General features: G+C 31.1%; 1 protein-coding gene across 4 annotated transcripts in view; it reads right to left on the bottom strand.

Annotated features, from left to right (window-relative positions):
- Positions 1–254: 254 nt before the first annotated feature.
- The window catches only part of LOC126881258 (arginyl-tRNA--protein transferase 1), a 71212-nt gene continuing 49448 nt past the window's right edge, over positions 255–22018 (bottom strand). For all 4 annotated transcript variants that reach the window (XM_050645423.1, XM_050645424.1, XM_050645425.1 and 1 more), the window contains 2 exons: positions 20245–20429; positions 255–799 (listed from right to left, as the gene is read on the bottom strand). In XM_050645423.1, the coding sequence (XP_050501380.1) occupies positions 397–799; positions 20245–20429 (588 nt within the window). In that variant the 3' untranslated portion in view covers positions 255–396. The remainder of the gene's footprint in view (positions 800–20244; positions 20430–22018) is intronic.

The raw sequence follows: 22018 nt of genomic DNA, 5'->3' as shown, positions 1-22018 counted from the left end.
GAAATAAGAAAGTTCATTAGACTTCCAGAAAACCGGAACATCTGACACCAATGTAAATATCACTATAATCTCGGCCGCATTATAAGACCCTTACCCACAAAAATCTATAAAAATCGTGCAAGCCGTTTCGAGATAATTCAGGTGTTCCATGCATATACTCTGTATTCTCAAACTCCATGAAAGCATTAGATTCAGCATCGAAAATTCGGACTGTACACCCAAAATGCATGAAAAAATTGGAATAAAACACTCAGTCTCTTAAAACAAGCTTTATTTGTTGGCGGTTATTTTATTCTATAAAACTTAAACAATCTGGTGAGTAGGGCAACCTTTTTTCTTAAAGTCGTCTACATATTTGGAAAGGCAGCGGAAGATTTTTGTCGATATTGGAAAACATTACCAAGAATTTTCATAAAATATTAATGTATTACAACACTTTTTTCCAATCAAATCGCCAATTTTTCTAAACCTTTCTGGGTCCTCCACGAAATTTTTAAAATCGCTAAAATATAATAAAGTTCTCTTGTAAATGATCTTAATATGTAAAATATCCTCCTCACTGGGAATATTAGTATCTAATGCATCAATGTCTTCATTTAACCTAGAATATTTGTTAGCTTCTAATAAATTTAAACATTTCTCTATAGGTATCCAAGTGTAGGTTTCAGGGCAGCCTAAATAAGATGGCGTCAATTTTCCTTTGTACCTCATCTTCGGACAAGAATGAATGTAAAAACCCATGTAGTAGTAGGAGAACTCGGGTAGACTTTTCTGAATTTTCCGGGTTAATTCTACTTCTCTGAAAATTTCAATATAATAAATTTAGTACCTAATTAAAAAATAAAAAAAGGTTTTCGCCGTGAAAGGAAAACAAAATACGTATTATATTTCAGTTCATTCAGAGAGTGCCATAAACACCCTAACTAGTTTCATTCTTTTGGAAATAATCAGAGAGTGTATACAGTAACCGCCACCCTACTAGACACAGACACATAGAAACATTGAGCTATTACAGTCCTGGACCCTTCACCTGTTGCAATGTTTATTTTTATGTCTAGTGACGTTTAAAACGTCAGAAAATGTATAGAAACTGAATATTAACATAGAAAGTTGACAATTAATAGATCTGCTGTATAGGGCTTTTCATTCACAGTCATTTGTTTCGAGCTTCTGTCATGTGTCACATAATATTAATATATCTACGCCATACGTTATTGGTAATACCAATGATACAAACCAAAGACGTATGTCGTATATATATTAATATTATGTGACACATGACAGAAGCTCGAAACAAATGACAATCGATGAAAAGCCCTATTTGACGCTTATAGTCATAGATATATAATACTCTAGATTGCGCCCTGCGATCTTAAAGTGGGTGACGGTTGCGACAGAGATAAATGAGCCTATTTGGTCGGTAGTCTCTTTTTAATTTAAGGGGAATATCGACGACGTGACTATCCCACTTTATCGAGTAATATGTGTTGACAGTTGGAGCTGGTGGTGACGAGAAATGGTCTTTGGTCTTCGGACGTGGATAATCGTGGTTCGAATCCCATACCAACATTACCTTTTTTATTTTTATTTAATCAATATTGCGTTTATTAGATATTTTTACATCTGAAAAATGGACCTAAGTAAATCTAGCAGATAATAAATGTACCTATGTATAGTAAGTTAATATTGGAATACATAATTTGTGAACTGCATAGTAAAATAAAAGTCATTCGTTATTAATATAAATTCGTCCTTATTCGAATGATGTGAATAATATTTGTTTTGCTTCTACTTTTTTTAAAAATTGTAACAATAGTTTCATAAATAAAAATAATGTGTAATTACTTATAATTGAATCGGTCATTTCAAAAACAGCATAGTCCACAATTTTGAGAAACTAACTTTTTGAGAATAATAGACTCCTTTAAGATAAACGTTGTGTGGAAAAACGACACCAGTCCAGTAAAAACATTAGGAACAAAACTACAATATATAACTCTGAATTTTGATGTCATCCATTTCATCCTATAGTTAAGTTCTTTGCTCTTCTGTAAAATTAGGAATATGTGACTCGTGTTGTTTTTGAAATGACCGATTCAATTAATAAATCGATGGTACATTATGTTGATATTAATTATTGGTAATTTTTTACGAATATTTTTAATTACTTTATACTATTCTACCTATTAAAAAAAATAACATTGGCTTTTATATTTTTAAAAATCTATAGGTACCTACACAGTTTTTCTTATTTGTTATATATTTCTTTGATTAGATTTACTTTAGAGATGTAATAATATCTAATAAACGCAATATTGATTAAATAAAAAATAAAAAAAGTAAAGATTGGTATGGGATTCGAACCAGGATTATCCACGTCCGAAGACAAACGACCAGTTCTCGTCGCCATCCGCTCGAACTGTCAAACCATCTAAAATACTCGACGACAGAGTAGGATAGTGACGTCGTCGATACTCCCCTTGAATTAGAAAGAGACTACCGACCAAATAGGCTCATTTATCTCTGTCGCAACCGTCACCCATTTTAAGATCGTAAGGCGCAATCTAGAGTATTATAAATCTATGCTTATAGTTGTCATTTTGTTAAAGTTGTAAAAGTTTTAAAGTATTGTAATATTCTTGGTGTATGAATAAAGTTATTTTAAAGCAGAGTAACAATGTAACAATACTATTAATCATAGCCAGTTGCACCAACAAATAAACGATTATTTTTTTATTTGGATTGCCCGTTTATTTTAAAATGCGTTGCACCGACCATTACTCGATTAAAACCGACAGTTTTTGATCTGTCAAAATTAACCACCCGATTTTCTGCGGTTATTTAAAAAATCGACTGTTTTTTACCTGACGTTTGACGTTTATTCTGTTTATGTTGTTAAAGTGTTCTTATTTTATAATTATTATCTAATAAAGTATCATAGTATCACCATAGATTATAATTTATAAAAATGGATTTATCATCATAGTCGTCGTCGAGTTCATCTTCTGACGATTTGGAAGATATAATGCATATGCTACCAAATATAAGATCTGTAAGAGATCGCAATGATTTGTATAATAAGTATAATGAAGATGAGTTTAAAGCAAGGTATAATATTTTCCCATATAACAAGCTAATATTTTCCCATACAATGGTTTTTTGTTAATTTGTCACACCATCTGTTTGTTTATTTTCTATTATAAATTTACATTTAATAGCTAAATCTAAAATTATATCTTTCTCTAAACTAGAGAAGTGGCTTCCTTTATTTTCCATCGTAAGTATGATAAGTATAATACAAACAAAATTGCAAGAAAACAATGTAGTTCAATTCAATTGACATAACCTTACAAAACTTTCTTTGACAATCTTGCTTGACAGACGACACTCGGATTCGAATGAAATAATCGAATGAAGTACGATGTTGCCACTAATATATTGTCGGTTTGTAAACCAACAGTTTTTTTGAATGGTGCAACCCGTTTGAAAAATAACCATTATTACTCTGGGCTAATTAGCAAAATTCATGGAAAAGTTATTTACCAGCAATTTTATTGCTGGAATCAAATTATAAGATCCTATATATTAATAATATAGGTATGCAAAGTCCGCAGATAGTGTGCTACTTTTTTTATAAACAAAATGGCGCCGACAAATCGTATTTTTTTCAATTATTGCTCTATAACTCCGAAGATTTTAACTTTACAACAAAAACACCCAAATAAAAATTCACCGCAATTAAATTCTGCATAGATATGTTTTTCACGATTTGCTCCGACGAAAATTTTCCTCGGAAAATGCGGGTTTTCCTAACAAAAACTTTAATTTTCAAATCAAGTTTTAGGTAAGTAATTATTAATCAATAATTAAATAACTTAGTGACATCAAAGCTTTCTTGGTATAGATTGTAATTCCAGAAGCCGGTGAAAATTAAACGAATATTTTAGCAACAATTCAATTGTTAATTAACAATTCAATTGTTAATTAACAATTCAATTGTTAATTAACAATTCAATTGTTAATTAACAATTTATGATCGCAATAATAACCAAAATAATCATGATACATTGATCAAACTTATAAAGATTATAAAGATGAGATGCTTATTTAATATTTTATCGACAAAATATAATTTTTTTTTAAATTAGTCTAATTAGTAAAGTACAAAGAAAGGTTATTTACCAGCAATTTTATTGCTGGAATCGAATTATAAGATCCTATATATTATTAATATAGGTATGCAAAGTCCGCAGATAGTGTGCTACTTTTTTTATAAACAAAACGGCGCCGACAAATCGTATTTTTTTCAATTATTGCTCTATAACTCCGAAGATTTTAACTTTACACCAAAAACACTCAAATAAAAATTCACCCCAATTTAATTCTACATAGAGGCATGTTTTTCCCGATTTGCTCCGACGAAAATTTTCCTCGGAAAATGTGGGTTTTTTTAACAAAATCTCGAATTTTCAAATAATTTTTTTGTACCAGTAATTATTTATCAATAATTATATAGCTTGGTGAAATAAAAGATTTCTTGGTATAGATTATAAATTCAGAAGCCGGTGAAAATAAAACGAATACTTTAGCAAACAATTCAATTGTTAATTAACAATTTACAGTCGCAATAACAACCAAAATAATCATGAGACATTGATCAAACTTAGAAAGATTATAAAGGTTTAAAAAAATTGTTATAAACAAATTAACATTTCTCAGAAATTGTTTATTATATTCTAATTTTAAAAATACTTAAAATGCGTATTTCATATTTCTTGAAAATGAATGCTTTAAAAAATTTTTCCAACCATTTGCAAAAAGTTATGAAACAGCAAAGTAAATATACGATTTCTCCGTTGTTTATAATTTGTTTTAATTGTTTCAAAGCTTAAAAGTGAGTCTATGGTACAATCTAATTACTCAAAAAGAATGTCAAAAATTAGTGCAATGGTTATATTTTAATCAAAGATTAAAAATACTTTTTTTGTAATTTTTAGCGCAAAAGTAGGCCTGATACAGAGTCGGAGCTAAAATGCTCACTCGAAGCGACTGACACGCAGCATACATTATTTATTAAAAGTGTACGTCGCGCGGCCGCCGGTCGTCGCTCCGAGTGAAAATTTTAGCTACAGTACTGTATTATTCTACTTTCGCGCGTGTAAATTACAAAAAAATATATTTATAATCTTTAATTAAAATATAACCATTAAACTTATAATCGATATTTTTTTGTAAATAATTAGCTTGTACTTTAAACTCACTTCTACGCTTTGAAAGAATTAAAAAAAATTATAAACACCGTAGTAATCGTATGTTTATTTTGCTGTTTCATAACTTTTTTGCAAATGGTTGCAAAAAAGTTTTAAAGCATTCATTTTCAAGATATTTGAAATGCGCATTTTAGCTATTTTTTTAAATTATAATATAATAAAAACTTTCTGAGAAACGTTAATTTGTTTATAACTATTTGTTTTTTAAACATTTAAGGATTATGCAAAAAAATAAAAAATTTATATTTTGTCGACAAAATGTTAAATAGGCATCTCATCTTTATAAGATTTCAAAGTTTAATCAGTGTATCATAATTATTTTGGTTAGTATTGCGACCATAAATTATTAATTAACAATTGAATTGTGGCTAAAATATTCGTTTAATTTTCACCAGCTTCTGGAACTATAATCTAAACCAAGAAAGCTTTTAAGTCACCAAATTATTTAATTATTGGTAGATAATTACTTATCTAAAACTTTATTTGAAAATTAAAGATTTTGTTGGGAAAACCCGCATTTTCCGAGGAAAATTTTTGTCGGAGCAGATCGGGAAAAACACGTCTCTATGCAGAATTTAATCACAGTGAATTTTTATTTGAGTGTTTTTGTTGTAAAGTTAAAATCTTTGGAGTTATAGAGCAATAATTGAAAAAAACACGATTTTCGTGCGCCATTTTGTTTATAAAAAAAGTAGCACACTATCTGAGGACTTTGCATACCTATATTATTAATATATAGGATCTTATAATTCGATTTCAGCAATAAAATTGCTGGTAAATAACTTTTCCCAAAAATGGCCTATTCTCCGATAATCAGCCCAGACTATATCATTGATTTAAATCGTCGAATTGACGGTTAGCAAATCAGTTGATTTACAGTCTGTTGGTGCAACTGGGCATTTTTTGTATGTAAAAACAATTATTTTGAATAGTTTCTTACAGTAACATGACAGATGAAAGTCACATCTCAGAACGGACCGGACTAGCCCATAAGCATAGCAATTAGGTACCTACCCATGTATCTAGTAGCGTGGCACTTACGGTATATAGATATTTCTGAACAAACTGAAATAAACCGAGAATACTAGTATCGAATCACGACAAAATAACAAGATATGGATGCCGTAGCGACATCTGCCTAAAACAATTGAAGGGCTTAATGTGAAACAATGACAAGCCTCAAAAAGGTAAAAGTGAGATACATATTTGACTTTGAATGTTAAAGATAATATTAAAAAATCCAGTAACAACTTTTATTGTTTTAGTTTAGATATTTCGATGCATCATGCCCTATGGGACTATAGTTGACAACAATATTAATCAAATTACTTGAAACTCGAGAAAAAACAGCCTTTATTTAAAAAAAATGTGGCTTGTTACATTATTCCATTAATAATAAATACCCAAATTTTAGATATATTATGTAGATTCAGAATTTTCTATTATTGACTGATTTCGGGGTGGTTTCAACCCTATAGGTGTTAAACAGTGTTTATTTCTATGTCTCCATCTACTTGTTGGAATTTTTGACGGGTGTTTGGTTTTTATTGACGGACTATGTTCATTATTAGTCTAAGAGCTAGTGAACCCTCCGGCTAACGTTCGTCCTGTAAGGCTAGAAATTTGTCTAGTGATAATTCATAGCACACCAACGCTAAAAACTATGACCTGGCAGGCATCAGCGGTGCACGTGTATCTACCAGGTGAATCGAAAAGTGCAAATTTAAGGGGTAAAATAAACTTTCTCCTGTAAGGTTTAAATTTAAGTATGTGTTTGAGTAAGTCATTTAGAGGAAATGTGTACAATGACAGGCGATTCTGAAGAGCATAAGACCTTGCCAGGCGAGGGGAAAGATTAGAGGTTTTTCCTAAAATTATTTTTTTGCATTGAACAAATTTTTTTTAGGTTTTCTGAATCATTCCAAACAGAAAAGGTATTTAGTGATTTTTCTCTTAAGTTAATAGTTTTTGTTATATAAGCGATTGAAAATTTTGAAAATTGCGAAATCGGCCATTTTTAACCCTAAATCGGACATTTATCTAAAAATTTCAAAGTTGCCAAGGTAGGTAGATATTCTTTAAACATTGATTGATGAAATCTTGAAGAGTTTTTTGCAATACAATATCGGAAACCCCTTTGTTTTTTAATTGCTGATCAAGCGGGCGCGACACCGTAGTATAAGTGAGGACGTTTGAGTTGGCATAAATTCATTATCTCGAGGATGGGCAAATTTCAAGAGAAATCCTCTGACAGGTCGATTTTTATTTTTAAATTGGGACTTTTTGGCATACAGGGTGAGTCATGAGGAACTGTACATACTCCTACCTCGTATAGAGGCTCGTATGGGGAATAACAAATGACCATTAAAAAGTGTCTGCTCCCCTTGTTTAATAATATACAGGGCGAGTTTCGCATTTTGACAGAAATTTATATTCGTCATAATTTTTGAACGGTCAGATCGATGTGTCTCTTAATTTGGTCAATCGTTACACTATTACCACCTAATCAACTGATTTATTCAAACTAGAAAAAAATCAGGTCCGGCTTTAAAAAATTAGTTCGTTTTGGTCTTAGAAAAAATTTCACCCTGTATACGCTTTTTGAAAACTCTAATATGAATTTTACAAATTAGACACATAGGCAATTAAAATGGCATATTTATTTTTTCCTCACATGATTATTTAATTTTTTATAAAAAAATCAAATTTGACTATGAATAATAATTAAAAGTTTAGTAAAATGAACCACAGATTTAAAAAAGTTTTTTACAACAACGTTTTTCTTAGAATTAAAAGTTTCACCATTTTTTTTATAACATGTCTAGATCTAAAACTCCCCACAACATTTCTCTTTGGACTCTATAGTTTAACATAGATGTGATCAAATAGATAACTTTTAAATGTTTTCACTTAATTTTTGCGATTTAACTTTGCAATTCACGAAGCTGCACCTTTTATTTTTAGAAATTCATAACTTTTACGAGAAGAAGACTGAAAGTCTACAACAATAATTGTCATACATAGCCTTCACAATGGTAAGAGATATGTGCTGTAAAAATTTCAGAAAAAAAATTTAAAATGGAACGTTGTAGCGAGTTAAACCGTGATTTCATCTTTTTTTTTTCATTTTTAGATTAAAATTCCGATTTTGACAAATTTAATTTTTTAATAAAAAATTAAGTAATCGTGTGGGGAAAAATGAATATGCCATTTTAATTGCCTTTTTGTTTAATTTGTAAAATTCAAATTAGAGTTTTCAAAAAGCGTATATAGGGTGAATTTTTTTCTAATACCCAAACGAACTAATTTTTTAAAGCCGGACCTGATTTTTTTCTAGTTTGAATAAATCAGTTGATTGGGAGGTAACATAAATCGAATATTTGTTTAAAAAAATTAATTTTTGTAATAAAAGTTAATTTTTTTTAAATTAATGGTTCACTTTACCAAATTTTTAATTCATAGTCAAATTTGATTTTTTTATAAAAAATTAAGTAATTGTGTGGGGAAAAAATAAATAAGTCATTTTAATTGCCTATTTGTCTAATTTGTAAAATTAATATTAGAGTTTTCAAAAAGCGTATACAGGGTGAAATTTTTTCTAAGACCAAAACCAACTAATTTTTTGAAGCCGGACCTGATTTTTTTCTAGTTTGAATAAATCAGTTGATTAGGTGGTAATAGTGTAACGATTGACCAAAATAAGAGACACATCGATCTGACCGTTCAAAAATTATGACGAATATAAATTTCTGTCAAAATGCGAAACTCGCCCTGTATATTATTAAACAATGGAAGCAGACACTTTTTAATGGTAATTTGTTATTCCCCATAGGGGCCTCTATACGAGGTAGGAGTATGTACAGTTCCTCATGACTCACCCTGTATATATAATACTAGTGACGTCATCCATCTGAGAGTGATGACGTAATCGATGATTTTTTTAAATGAGAGTATGGGTTGTGTGATAGCTCATTTGAAAGGGTATTTAATTCTCTATTCAGTAATATAAACATTAACATAATTATTTATATAGGGTGTACAAAAAAATGTTTTCTTCTATTTGTCAAATTTAATCAAAGTTAATTTACTAAAAAAAATTTTTTTGTACACCCTGTATAAATAATTATGTTATTATGTTATGTATGTATGTTATGTATTATGTTTATATTACTGAATAGAGAATTAAATAACCTTTGAAATGAGCTATCACACAATCCCTACTCTCATTTACAAAAATCATCGATTACGTCATAACGCTCAGATGGATGACGTCACTAGTGTTATATATATGCCAAAAAGTCCTAATTTAAAAATAAAAATCGACCTGTCTGAGGATTTCTCTTGAAATTTGCCCATTCTCGAGATAATGAATTTACGCCAACTCAAACGTCCTCACTTATACTACAGTGTCGCGCCCGCTTGATCAGCAATTAAAAAACAAAGGGGTTTCCGATATTGTATTGCAAAAAACTCTTTGAGATTTCATCAAGCAATGTTTAAAGAATATCTACCTACCTTGGCAACTTTGAAATTTTTAGAGAAATGTCCGAGTTAGGGTTAAAAACGCCGATTTCGCAATTTTCAAAATTTTCAATCGCTTATATAACAAAAACTATTAACTTAAGAAAAATCACTAAAGGCCTTTTCTGTTTGGAATGATTCAAAAAACCTAAAAAAAATTTGTTCGATGCAAAAAAAAATAATTTTAGGAAAAACCCCTAATCTTTCCCCTCGCCTGGCAAGGTCTTATGCTCTTGAGAATCGCCTGTCATTGTACTTAAATTTAAACCTTACAGGAGAAAGTTTATTTTATCCCCTAAATTTGCACTTTTCGATTCACCTGGTAGATACACGTGCACCGCTGATGCCTGCCAGGTCATGGTTTTTAGCCTTGGTGTGCTATGAATTATCACTAGACAAATTTCTAGCCTTACAGGACGACCGTTAGTCGGAGGGTTCACTAGCTCTTAGACTATATCCTACAACCAAATGCAATAATATAACAAACCACGTCATAAGCCACTACATTAATCTTGAATGGTAATAATGTGACAAGCCACATTTAGGAAAAAATTACATATCGCTGGATTTTCACTACTTGTGTCACTTCTAGATTGTACATAATCAGGGTCACGGTCACTGTCATCGAATGTCAAGTCAACTTTGCTATTTTTCTTTCTAGAATCGTCAGAACTCAATAATTATCCGAAACACTTCCGCCCATGTTCGCCATTTTGATGTGGCTTGTCAATATGTCCAGTAGATACTAGAACAAACTAGGCCCATGCAATAGTGTGACCATAGATTTATCGCTATTAACGAAGGGCTGAGATAATTTGTTAGTGGCTTGTTATACTATTACTTTAACCAAGAATAACACTAACTCTTTTTGAACTCATGTGTGGCTTATCATTGTTTCACATTAAGCCCTTCAATTCAATGTTTTATTTCCGAAGAAAATAAAACTTTTAATGAGAACTTTTAAAGAGATTTAAAACTTTTAATCAGTTTCTGGTTCTCCTTGGTTTCCATTGCTTGCAAACCATACAAAACCGCGAAGGAGTATATCGAGGAGTTCGAGCGAAAACCTGATAACTAACAAAACCATTGTTTAGAGATAATCGCGATTAAAGATTTTAGGAAGTTTGAAGAAGATTTAAAATCGTCATAGGAAGTTTTATCAAATATTTGTTATAGCCAAATGGCAGAGAATTTAATATTTAGTTAGAATAATTTATTTTAAGTTTAATTTATAAAAACCTATTTACAAAAAAAAACGTGATATTTATCGGGTTTTACCTCGTTGAATGAGTATAACATTTGACTTTATTGGTTTTTATTTTGAATTTTTTTAATTATAAAATAAAAGTTAATTGTATATTATTCCAACAAAAATAAATTAATCTGCATTCTTTTTAGAAAACTAAAAGGTAAATTGTGTCTTCTTCCAATTCTTCTCACATCATTACGTCTGGAATTCGATCTACAATATAATTACCGGTTTTTAAATTTGTTATTCAAGCATGCACTCTTCTGGAAAAGATTTTCTTGGCACATCTTTATCAAACCAGTTTTCTTTGCTTTACTTATTGGAAAGGTACTTTTATATAACTTTGATAAATTGCCCGGAGTTGGTAAGTCTATGGTTGCTTTTTGGGATGAAATTTGTTTTAGCCTTTTAGGGCGTAGAGTAGGAGTTTTTTTTAATTCAAACCAATATCTTCTGATATATTTATTAATTGGTTACCGTTTTTCGCTATTGTCTTCTTTAGAGTATCATCCAGTAGAATCACTGTTAGCTACAGCATTTATTATATCATCTGAGCATATACACAGCGTTTTTTAAAAAACTTTTGACACACTGGAATTCATTCATGGTAAGCTAGTGGAAAGAAACATTTCTTACGAAATGTTCGTTCCTTTCTTTGGGAAGTTTTAGGGACAAGTCTGATTATAAATAATAATAAAATTTTAGAAAAGTCTAACCTAATTAGTTTGACAGTTATATTGTACAAAATAAATTTTTTTTCTAGACTAGACGACTACTACTAGACTCCAGTAATTTCTACAGAGTTTCAATAGTCTTCAGACAACTTTTCAGTACACTGAAATTTAAATTTACTGCAATTTTGATTTACTGTGGTACCTTGGAAGCTGTGAGTTTGTTTTTCATTATAAATATTGGCCCCATTCTAACCGCTTTTTTTGTTTTCGTAATATTCAATTGTCAATTTACGCCATCTTTTACTCGCAGGTTCTCGCAGGAAAAAAGTGTGCTGAAATTTAATAAACTATCATGGTCTAAAATTCTTTATCGGATTTTCGCATGAATATATTTTGTCAAAGTATTTTTATCAGTAAAGTTATATATCGGGTTGGTGTTATTTAAAAATATGAGTTAACGGTTTTTACCATGTTTGGTCTTTATTAGTTATTGTGCTTAAAAATGTTAATATCAAATAATAACATTTACCAGTGGTAGGAGACGTGTTTTTACTACAGCAGAAATAAAAATACCGGATTTCATAATTTTGGTATTTATCGGGTTTTCGCTCGAACCCCTCGATATATTGTGTTATTTTTGGCTTTTAAATTTTTTTATTACACAAACCGTTGTTTTAACAACTAATAATTTACTGAAAACTAATAGTTTACCGGATGTTCAAATTACACATTGAGAGTAAAATTTTATTTTATCGTTAATTTACAAAAACTATTTAATTATTTTAGTCGCAATCCAATAGATTAAGAATTCTTCTTCTTATTGCGTCGTCTGCTTTCGAAGGTTGGCGATCCAAATGGCAATTGTACTGCCAAAACTCCAAAACAGTGCACGAAAGATTTCTGCAGACGAGCGATCAAACCTCTTCTCAGGTCTTTCATCCATGAGTTCTGGCGTCTTCCTACTGATCTTTTGCCCTGTACGTTATCTTGAAATATAATTGGGAGTAATTCATATCTCTCACCTCTCAACACATGACCCACGTAGTGTTAGTCAATGTGGTGAGACCGCTCCCGTCTGAAAAAATTTCTGATTCGAATTCTTTGTGCATTCCTATTCAAAAATACCCCCTTTAAACAAATCTGAAGGGTGCCGGGCGGAATTTTTGGGCAGAAATTGTTTAACCAATTTTTTTAAATAAATACAAAAGATTGCCTTTTGTTGACCCGAAAAATATTTTTTTGGGTCATTCTAAACAAGAAAGGTATCTTGTGATTTTTCTCCAAAATTGATAGTTCTCGAGTTATAGGCGATTTAAAATCTGAAAAATGCGAAAATAAGCATTTTCAAGGCTTAAAAACTCATATTTAGATTAGTATTTTTGAGGTTGCCAAGTACTTAAATTGTAGTTTACACATTTATTTTCAAGATTCTGAAGAGTGATCGGGTCTAACCTTAATTTAGCCCGTCGTTTTTTAATTGTTAAATATGCGTGTCTATCCGATTTTTTTGCCGGTGCGGCGCGCTCTATTTCAACAATCTCCTATTTTTCTCCGAAAAATATTTTTTTCAGATTCTTTGGGACATTCTAAATAAAATAGGTTTCTTGTCATTTTTCTCAAACGTTAATGGTTCTAATAGTCCAGGAACCGAAGCTTTTCACCTCGCAATTTTTACAGAATGGATCGATTTGCTTGAAAATTTGAGAATAAGTAGTGGATAGTCCAAGGATCAAAATCTATATGATTCAGAAAGGCGCTTTTACCATGGGGGTGGTTGCCACCCAGAGGCGTGCGGTCCATGAAAGCGGGGGAAGCACCGCTTCCCTATTCTTCCATATAAGAAAATACATATAGTATTAATTAGTATTTAATTATCAACAATGTTTCCCTAATCTAAGTAATCTATTATGTAACTAATAGGCATTGAAACATTATTAAAAATTGATCGCATACGAACGGTCTCAAATAAGCACACAATTCAACGATTCAGTCCGGTCCTGACGGGAGCGCATCTCAAAATCGCTGCTTGTCATGCATTTGTCCCGTTCAAAAATTGGTCAGGGTTTAATAACCTCACCCGCTAGTCGTGTTCCTTTCACGCGAATTTTGATACGCCTAGAAGCGCTCGTCCGACCGCTTCCGATTCCGAAAACGAGATGCGGAGTCTGTTACTGCTGCTATAAGGGGTAGGTATTTAGGTACAAATGGCTCGATTTCAATTTTTTGCTTAAAATTTTTACTAATATTTTATTTGACATTTTGAGATTTTTCCTTTTACTGATATTTTATAGTACCTACGACATTTTACAGACGAAGTCAAGTGACATTGCATTTTGTATAAGACAATTTGATGACTTATGATGATTAAAAAAATGAACTGTTCAAAAATATTTGGGATAAAGCTGAAAATATGGGCTTCGAACCTAAAAGAAAAATAATGATGATTGATATTGTCGGCGAAAGAGAGACCTATCGACGATTATACTTCGAAATTTTTGATAATATTCTACAACAAATGAATTATCACTTTGAAAATTTTAAAGAAATAAAATATGTAGAATTATGTAATTTTAATATGTCTAATTATAATTCATTAAAATCTCCCACAGAGGTATGTACCTATTTAATTCAGTACGATTAAATTATGATTTTTTTTTGATAATCTAGCTTTGCATTCTCAGTTAAATGTCATTTATAAAACACCTGAAATTAGTGATAAAGAAATACTTAGGAATCGGTTGAATTTTTTGAATACTACTGGTTTAAATCAGTCTCTGTGTGAAGTGGGCAAGTTGTGTGAATTAAGTAGTAGGTACTAACTATCCTAGCTACAAGTGCATCAGTTGAACGAAGTTTTCAGTATTAAAACGCATCAAAAGTTTTACAATAAATTTTACAAGTGAAGACAGACTTTCAAGTTAGCCCTATTATCCATTGAAAAAGAGTGCATTTATTAAACAATTATCAGAAAATCCAAAATTTTACGACGATGTTATCGACAAAAAATTTGCATTGGTTGATAAGAGAATAGGACGCAAGTATAAGTAAATAAGTGTCATATTGTTGAAAGTCGTGTGTTATGGAAGGTGATTCGAAATCGGAATATAAAAACAATTTTGAATAGAACTCTTCTTTTTAAGTTTAAAGAAACCAAGCCTGTAACAGGGACTCGACCCTGAGCAAGCAGTACAGATCGATGATAAGTCACTAGATATACGATATACTAAGTCACTAGAGTCACTAACCTTCATTGATCGGGGTAGGATTTCGTTTGTGAGTCCTTGTATCCAGGCCTCCCACATAATAAGCACTTTGCTGATAGAGAGCCCATATAGCGCATCAGAGTGCTATCGGAGGGGAAGTGGATAGTATGAAGCATTGGGGCGGGATGGAGTGACGCCCGCTGATAAGAGTAAATCCTCCTTGCCTCAATGAATTTGTATCACCCGAATCTCATTCTCAAGGCGTGTGCATGTCTCTCAGACTGGGTTAAACACTATACCTAATTTTTTGTAGTTCTTGTTTTTAGTCGATATAAGTTAACATGTAATACATTAGGTATACACCTATTAAGTAGGTATATATTTTGATCTCGACCCTCGTAAGAAAATATTTGTTAAACCCTTATTTAATCGCTTCCTCTTCCGAAAATGTCAGCGCACGCCACTGTTGCCATCCCATCTCGGGGGTGGAAATTTTTTATTATATTTTGACGACAAAAGTTGATAAAAACGTTCATGTTAAGCAAAAAATGTTCTATACATTTTTTTGATAAAATTAATAGTTTTCGATTTATTCGCTATCGAAAGTGTTAGTTTTTATTCGAAAATATCAATGTTTTTCGATATTATACTCATTTACGATTCACTCAATTTTTGCCGTAGAAAAAATTTTTACAAACCGAGTTCTTGGGATAACCTACAATTTCATATTTGAACTTTTTTTCGTATCTCTGATGCTAATTTTGTATTCTGAAGAAAATGGCATTTTTTACCAAACTACAAAAATTCCTTATTCGCTTTTAACTCCAGTTTTTTAAAAACTAATCATTATAAGCCAGTCAAACTTCTGTAATCTATTAATAATACATAAATAAAGAAGCATAAATAAGGCCAATGACTAAAAACACCGCTAAATTACATTACTATGCTTCAAATTGGATTTCTTCCTTTTTTTCAAAAAAAAATATTGATTTTTTAAACGTAACTTTTTTTATTTTTTATCCTAGAAAGTTTGTTAAAAAATAATTTTGTAGGTTTTTACAAGATCTATAAGGCTATTAATATGAAATCCTTTTAAAATCCTCAGTCGCAAAAAGAGGTGACTTTGAAAGGGTTGGCAAAGGTGGTTTTTGCATGTTATTACAAGTTTCAATTGTCAATAGCTTACTCAATTTTTGACGTAGAAAAAATTTTTGCAAACAATCGTCTTAGGAATTAAATAAGCTACGATTTAATATTTAAATATTTTTTCGTATCTCTGATGCTAATCTTTGTATTCTGAAGAAAAGGGCATTTTTTACCAAACTACAAAAATTCGTTATTCGTTTTTAACTCTATTTTTTTAAAAACTAATCATTCTAAACCGGTCAAACCGTTAAGAACCTATTAATAATACCTAAATAAAGAAGAGAAATAAGGTCAATGACTAATTTTAATTAGGGTGGTAAGAAGGGAAAAGTTTCGTTTTTTTTCGCTAAAAAAAATAGGGACTGACATTCTTTTTATTATAAGTCACTTAATGTTTGAGCCAGAGACTTTTTTTATTCCTGGAGATAGACATGTTTAAATACTTTAAATTAGTTTCAACAAGTTATCCTCGAAAATGCATAGTTTTCCCGTCTTTTGACTTTGAAACTACAATATATAGCATTTGACGAAGAATAGCTAACATATAATAAAGTATAGCTCAATTACTATTGGTCTTAAAGAAAAGTAAAAAAAAACGGTTTTGTTTATTTTTTCAAAAGGTGCATTTTTGTTAAGTAAATTTGTTTTGATAAAACGAAAACTTTTTAAGTTATTAGCAGAAAACTGATTAAAAATATTGATTTTTTCGATATAAAACTAACACTTTCGATAGCGAATAAATCGAAAACTATTAATTTTATCGAAAAAATGTATAGAAAGTTTTTTGCTTAGAATGAACGTCTTTACCAACATTTGCGGTCAAAATAAAATAAAAAATTTCCACCCCCGAGATGGAGTGGTAACCATCCCCATGGTAAAAGCGCCTTTCGGCATGATATAGATTTTGATCCTTGGACTATCCACTACTTATTCTCAAATTTTCAAGCAAATCGATCCATTCTGTAAAAATTTCGAGGTTTTGTCCTATTTTAAGCTTCATTACTTGGACTATAAAGTTATAAGCGATTTAAAATCCGAAAATTCGTATTTTATACAAGAAACCTATTTTATTTAGAATGTCCCAGAGAATCTGAAAAAATATTTTTCGGAGGAAAATAGGAGATTATTGATATAGAGCGTGCCGCATCGGCAAAAAATCGGATAGACACGCATATTTAACAATTAAAAAACGACGCGACGGTCCAAATTAAGGTTAGACCCGATCACTCATCAGAATCTTAAAAATGAATGTTTAAAACTACAATTTAAGTACTTGGCAACCTCAAAAATACTAACCTAAATATGAGTTTTTAAGCCTTGAAAATGCTTATTTTCGCATTTTTCAGATTTTAAATCGCCTATAACTCAAAAACCCAAAAAACATAAAAAATTGACCCAAAAAACATAAAAAATATTTTTCGAATAAAAAAAAGGTGATATTTTGTATTTGTTTAAAAAAATTGTTTAAACAAATTCTGCCCAAAAATACCGAACGGCACCCTTCAGATTTGTTTAGCCGTTAACTACACGCGCTGGCGTATTTTGTACGCCAGATATAAGTATTCTACTGCAAATATATTTAAAAATTTAATTTTTGACTTTGTTTATCTACCTACAATCTAACCTATCACTGAAATGTGCTTTCAAATTGGTTTTAGTTTCGTTATAATCGGCGTTATGGGAAGATCGTAATTTACAGTTTATTATTTGTTTCCGGTGGTGGACAATATACGTTAAGATTATAGTAATATATTTACATCTTTTAATTGTTTTTTAGTCGTTATGGCACAAAATATATTTTTCTTTATAAACAATACTTTTCTCATGTAAAAAATCACATTTCAAAAAAATTTTTATTAGTAATTTTATTTATCATCGAATCAGATTCCAGTTATAAATCCCAATTGGCTTACTGAATAGAATAGAATAGAAATATGCTTTATTGTCACTGAAAATTATACAATTTTATGGACAAAGCTTAACATAGAGTCACGAAAAAGATATACATAACAATAACAATACAATTTTATAAAATTAGATAAATCGTCAATAAAAAAAAATATAAACAAGTTAAAAAAGTGAAGTAAAAAAACAAAAACCAATATATTGCAAAATTACTATAAATTGCAAAATTGAACATACAACCTAATATAATAAAACACAAACAAAGGAACTAATAAGTTTAAGCTGCTGTATGTGACACCCAAATATAGATAAATACACTTTAGTTACTTGTACATTACTGTGATTTCTTAGTTTGTCATTAAGAAACTCTTCTACTGATAATATGGTCTTTTAGATAAATGAGCTTTTGTCATTTTACGGAACTTGAGAAAGGATGTTGCAGATTTGAGTTGTAAAGGGAGATGGTTGTATAGTTTTTAGGCGGAATATAGTATAGATTTCTTTACTAACTCAGAAGACGGGATCGGTAAATAGACATCAAAAGTTGAATTTCTGGTGGAGTAGTCATGAGGCCTTTCTGGAAAGACATGCATGTGTTTACGAATTAAGCAAACAGTTTCTAAAATATACAAAGATGGAAGGGTTAAAATTTCGTGATCTTTAAAGTAACTTCTGCAATGGGTTGTTCTTCTGAGGCCAAACAGATATCTTATTGCTCTTTTTTGTAATTTGAAAATAACATCAAATTGGGCAGCTGTACTAGACCCCCAAAAAGGAAGACCATATCGAAGATGAGACTCGAATAAAGAAAAATATGTTGTTTTAGAAGATGCTAAATAGCAGGCTGAGGCGAGTTTCTTACTTAACAAATCGATATGAAGGGACCATTTGAGGTTGCTGTCTAAAAGAATACCAAGAAATTTTACAGAATCAACGGTATAGATCTGGCTGCTATTCACAAGCAGGGGTTGAAGAGCACTTTTATATGATAATGCTACCGTTTTATCCACGTTAAAGGAGAGTAAATTAGAGTCAGACTAGGTTATTATCGTAAGAAGATCAGAAGTTATAGTTGCATGAAGAGTTGCAATAGTTGAGTTGCTCCAAGTGATACTGGTATCATCAGCAAAAAGAAAAATTTTTCCATCGATTCCTGAGAAGGAACTCCAAGTATTCGCTGATGCCGAATAAGGTTTATAACAAACAACTTTTTTTTTTCAAAAAAAAAAATAAAAAAATCCGCTGTTTTTAAGTGTATTTTCTTGTGGCTTATAAAGTACGCCACGCGTGTAGTTATGTTACATCTTGATGCGCGGGTAGTTAAAGGTTAAAGGGGACATTTTTGAATAGAAATCCACAAAGAAACCCAATCACAAATTTTTCAGACGGGAGCAGTCTCACCACATGTACTATGTATTTTCCTTTCTTTGATTATTCTTAGTAATTCTTTTTGTTTACTCATGCGCCGAAGTAACTCATTATTAGTAACTTTTTGTAGCCATGAAATACTCAGCATCCGTCTGTATATACATCTCAAAGGCATCTATTCTTTTTTTTTTGTTTCAAAGTTCATTAGTAAAACTTTTATAGCCATACAGCAAGACAGAAATTGATCATTCGGATTCTGAGCTCTAGACTAAGGTCTGATCTTGTAAAAAATGTTTTCATGTTCATGAGTGAAGGTTAAGCATTGATGTGTGCCATATTCCGTAAACTAGTCAAAAGTAATTTTTTTAAATTTAATACCTCCAGACCTGAATGGTCTGGAAAGACCCTTCACTCAGTAGCACAAAAACTTTTTTAAATACCCCCTTACTTCTTAATTTAAAGGAACCCTCTTTGTTGATGCCCCTATCATAGCGAAATAATAAATAAACGACCTTTGCTAAATAATTAAAATCATTGTAAAACCATTATACAATGGTTAAAGGAAAACTTGTTGGCGGGCCGGATAACTCAAGCGATAGGTTGTCTGACTTCCACACAGAAGGCCGGGGATCAAATCCCCGGCAAAAAAATCTAGACAACTTTAAAAAGGTCTACACGCCCCAGGTCTACTCAGCATGAATTAAATTGGTACCGTGGGTAAAACTCGCGTAAGTGATTGAAGCGTAGCACTGGCCCTTAGCCCTGTTACCTTCCTTGTATACCGTAAGCCCTAAAGATAGCAGACTACCCTGCTATAATCCCAAGCGTTAGCGGTATAAAAGGAAGACTATTATTACTAAAGAAAAATTTGACTTTTTCCTATAAATTAGAAAATTACTTTTATTTACCTTAGAGAGCCATATGTTCCTAACGTTAAGCAAGCGTAATCAGGATCGTAGAAAAAATAAACGGAACTAACTCCTTTGGGTAATATATCTATAACTCCAACTGCAATTAATTTTTCATTCAACCAATACTGTTGGTGAAATGATCCATATCCGGGACCTTCTTCATTGTTCGGGAAGCTTTTAGGCTAAAACAATATTTGGTCAGAAAATGTTATTATACATATCACCATAGACATAATAAGGATAGACAAGGCATACTGATCAATATAGCGTAACGCGCAGGCAGTCGATCGGTGGTCTATCTATCTCTTTTTAGCAAGCGATCCCGCGCATGTGACAGACAAAGATGGCTAGACCACTCAAAGTGAATATTGACCAATACCGTCCTTGATATTGACGTCACCTCCTGATGCACAGAGCGGCCCATACCTTACCTTGTCTATTCTTATTATGTCTATGCATATCACACGTAATTATTGCTCACACAATCGTTAGTACATTCTTTCACGGTTTTTGCTGTAAATTTTAAAGAACCGCTTGGATTGTCATGAAATTTGGCAAACGCATAGCTAACAGGTCAAAGAAAAAAATGATATTGTGCCGGTGTGTGCTTCTGTCCTGGGGATGAGTTTCACCACCTCTCAGGGTTGAAAAAATATATCTCCAAAATAAGTCGGGAAATGGATAAACTGACTAATTCTGAGGAACTTTTTTTCTATAAACTTTTTTCACAAAGTCAATACTTTTTTAGTTATTTGCGAGTGAATATGTTTATTTTTCAACAAAATTATCACGTTTTCAGACGGTTTTTCGCAAATAATTCAAAAAGTAAGTATTTTATCGAAAAAAATGTTATGAGTAAAAATATAGCCTGTAAAAAAATAAAAAAAATGGTTTATGCACGAGGTCTCTACACCTAGCAGAACCAGAGTTATAGCTAATGAAAAATAGGTTCATGTTCACCAAATTCCAAATAGAGTATTTCAACGTGAAATATACAAAAAATTAAGCACTTTTTGGGAAAAACTCATTACAACTTTTTTAAAGTGTTTAAAAAAGCTTTATTTTTGTTTTTATAAAAAAGTTTCAAGCATCAAATGTAAGCAAGTTACGCTCAAAATAAAGTTGGTCCCTTTTGTTTTGCCAAAAAAAGCGTAAAGATCACCCCCTAATTAGCAACTTAAATGAAATTAATCGTTACCGCTTCACAAGTTGCTTTACTTATGTTGTGTTTATATGATCTGTAAGTTTTATTAATTCAAAGTGCTTTTTGTTGAAAAAAATTGGTTTTAAAGTAAACTTTTTAAAAAATTTAATTTTGAAAAAAATGTTTTTTTCAAAATAGCTTAAAAATTCTTTGTATTTTTTTGTTTTTCTGAAAGACAAAAATTGGTTAAGATTTGGTGTTTCTAAATTTGCATACACTCGTGATTGGTGAATCGTTCAAGCCCTTTTAACTACAGCCCTTTCAAAAATAAGGACTTTGAACCGGTGAAACTTACAGATCATATAAACAATACATCCACGAGTAAAGAAACTTGTGAAATGGTAACGAATAAGTTCATTTGAGATGCTAATTAGGGGGTGATTTTCCTGATTTTTTACCAAAGAAAAGGGACCAACTTTATTTTGAGCGTAACTTGTTTGCTTTTGATGCTATAATTTTTTTATAAAACACAAATAAAGCTTTTTTTAAACACTTTAAAAAAGTTCTTCATTTTTTGGTTATATCACGTTAAAATATTCGATTTGGAATTTGACGAATATGAACATA

Source organism: Diabrotica virgifera, chromosome 3 (assembly GCF_917563875.1).
Source record: "Diabrotica virgifera virgifera chromosome 3, PGI_DIABVI_V3a".
NCBI lineage: Eukaryota > Metazoa > Arthropoda > Insecta > Coleoptera > Chrysomelidae > Diabrotica > Diabrotica virgifera.
This window is presented reverse-complemented; position numbering and strand designations above follow the sequence as displayed.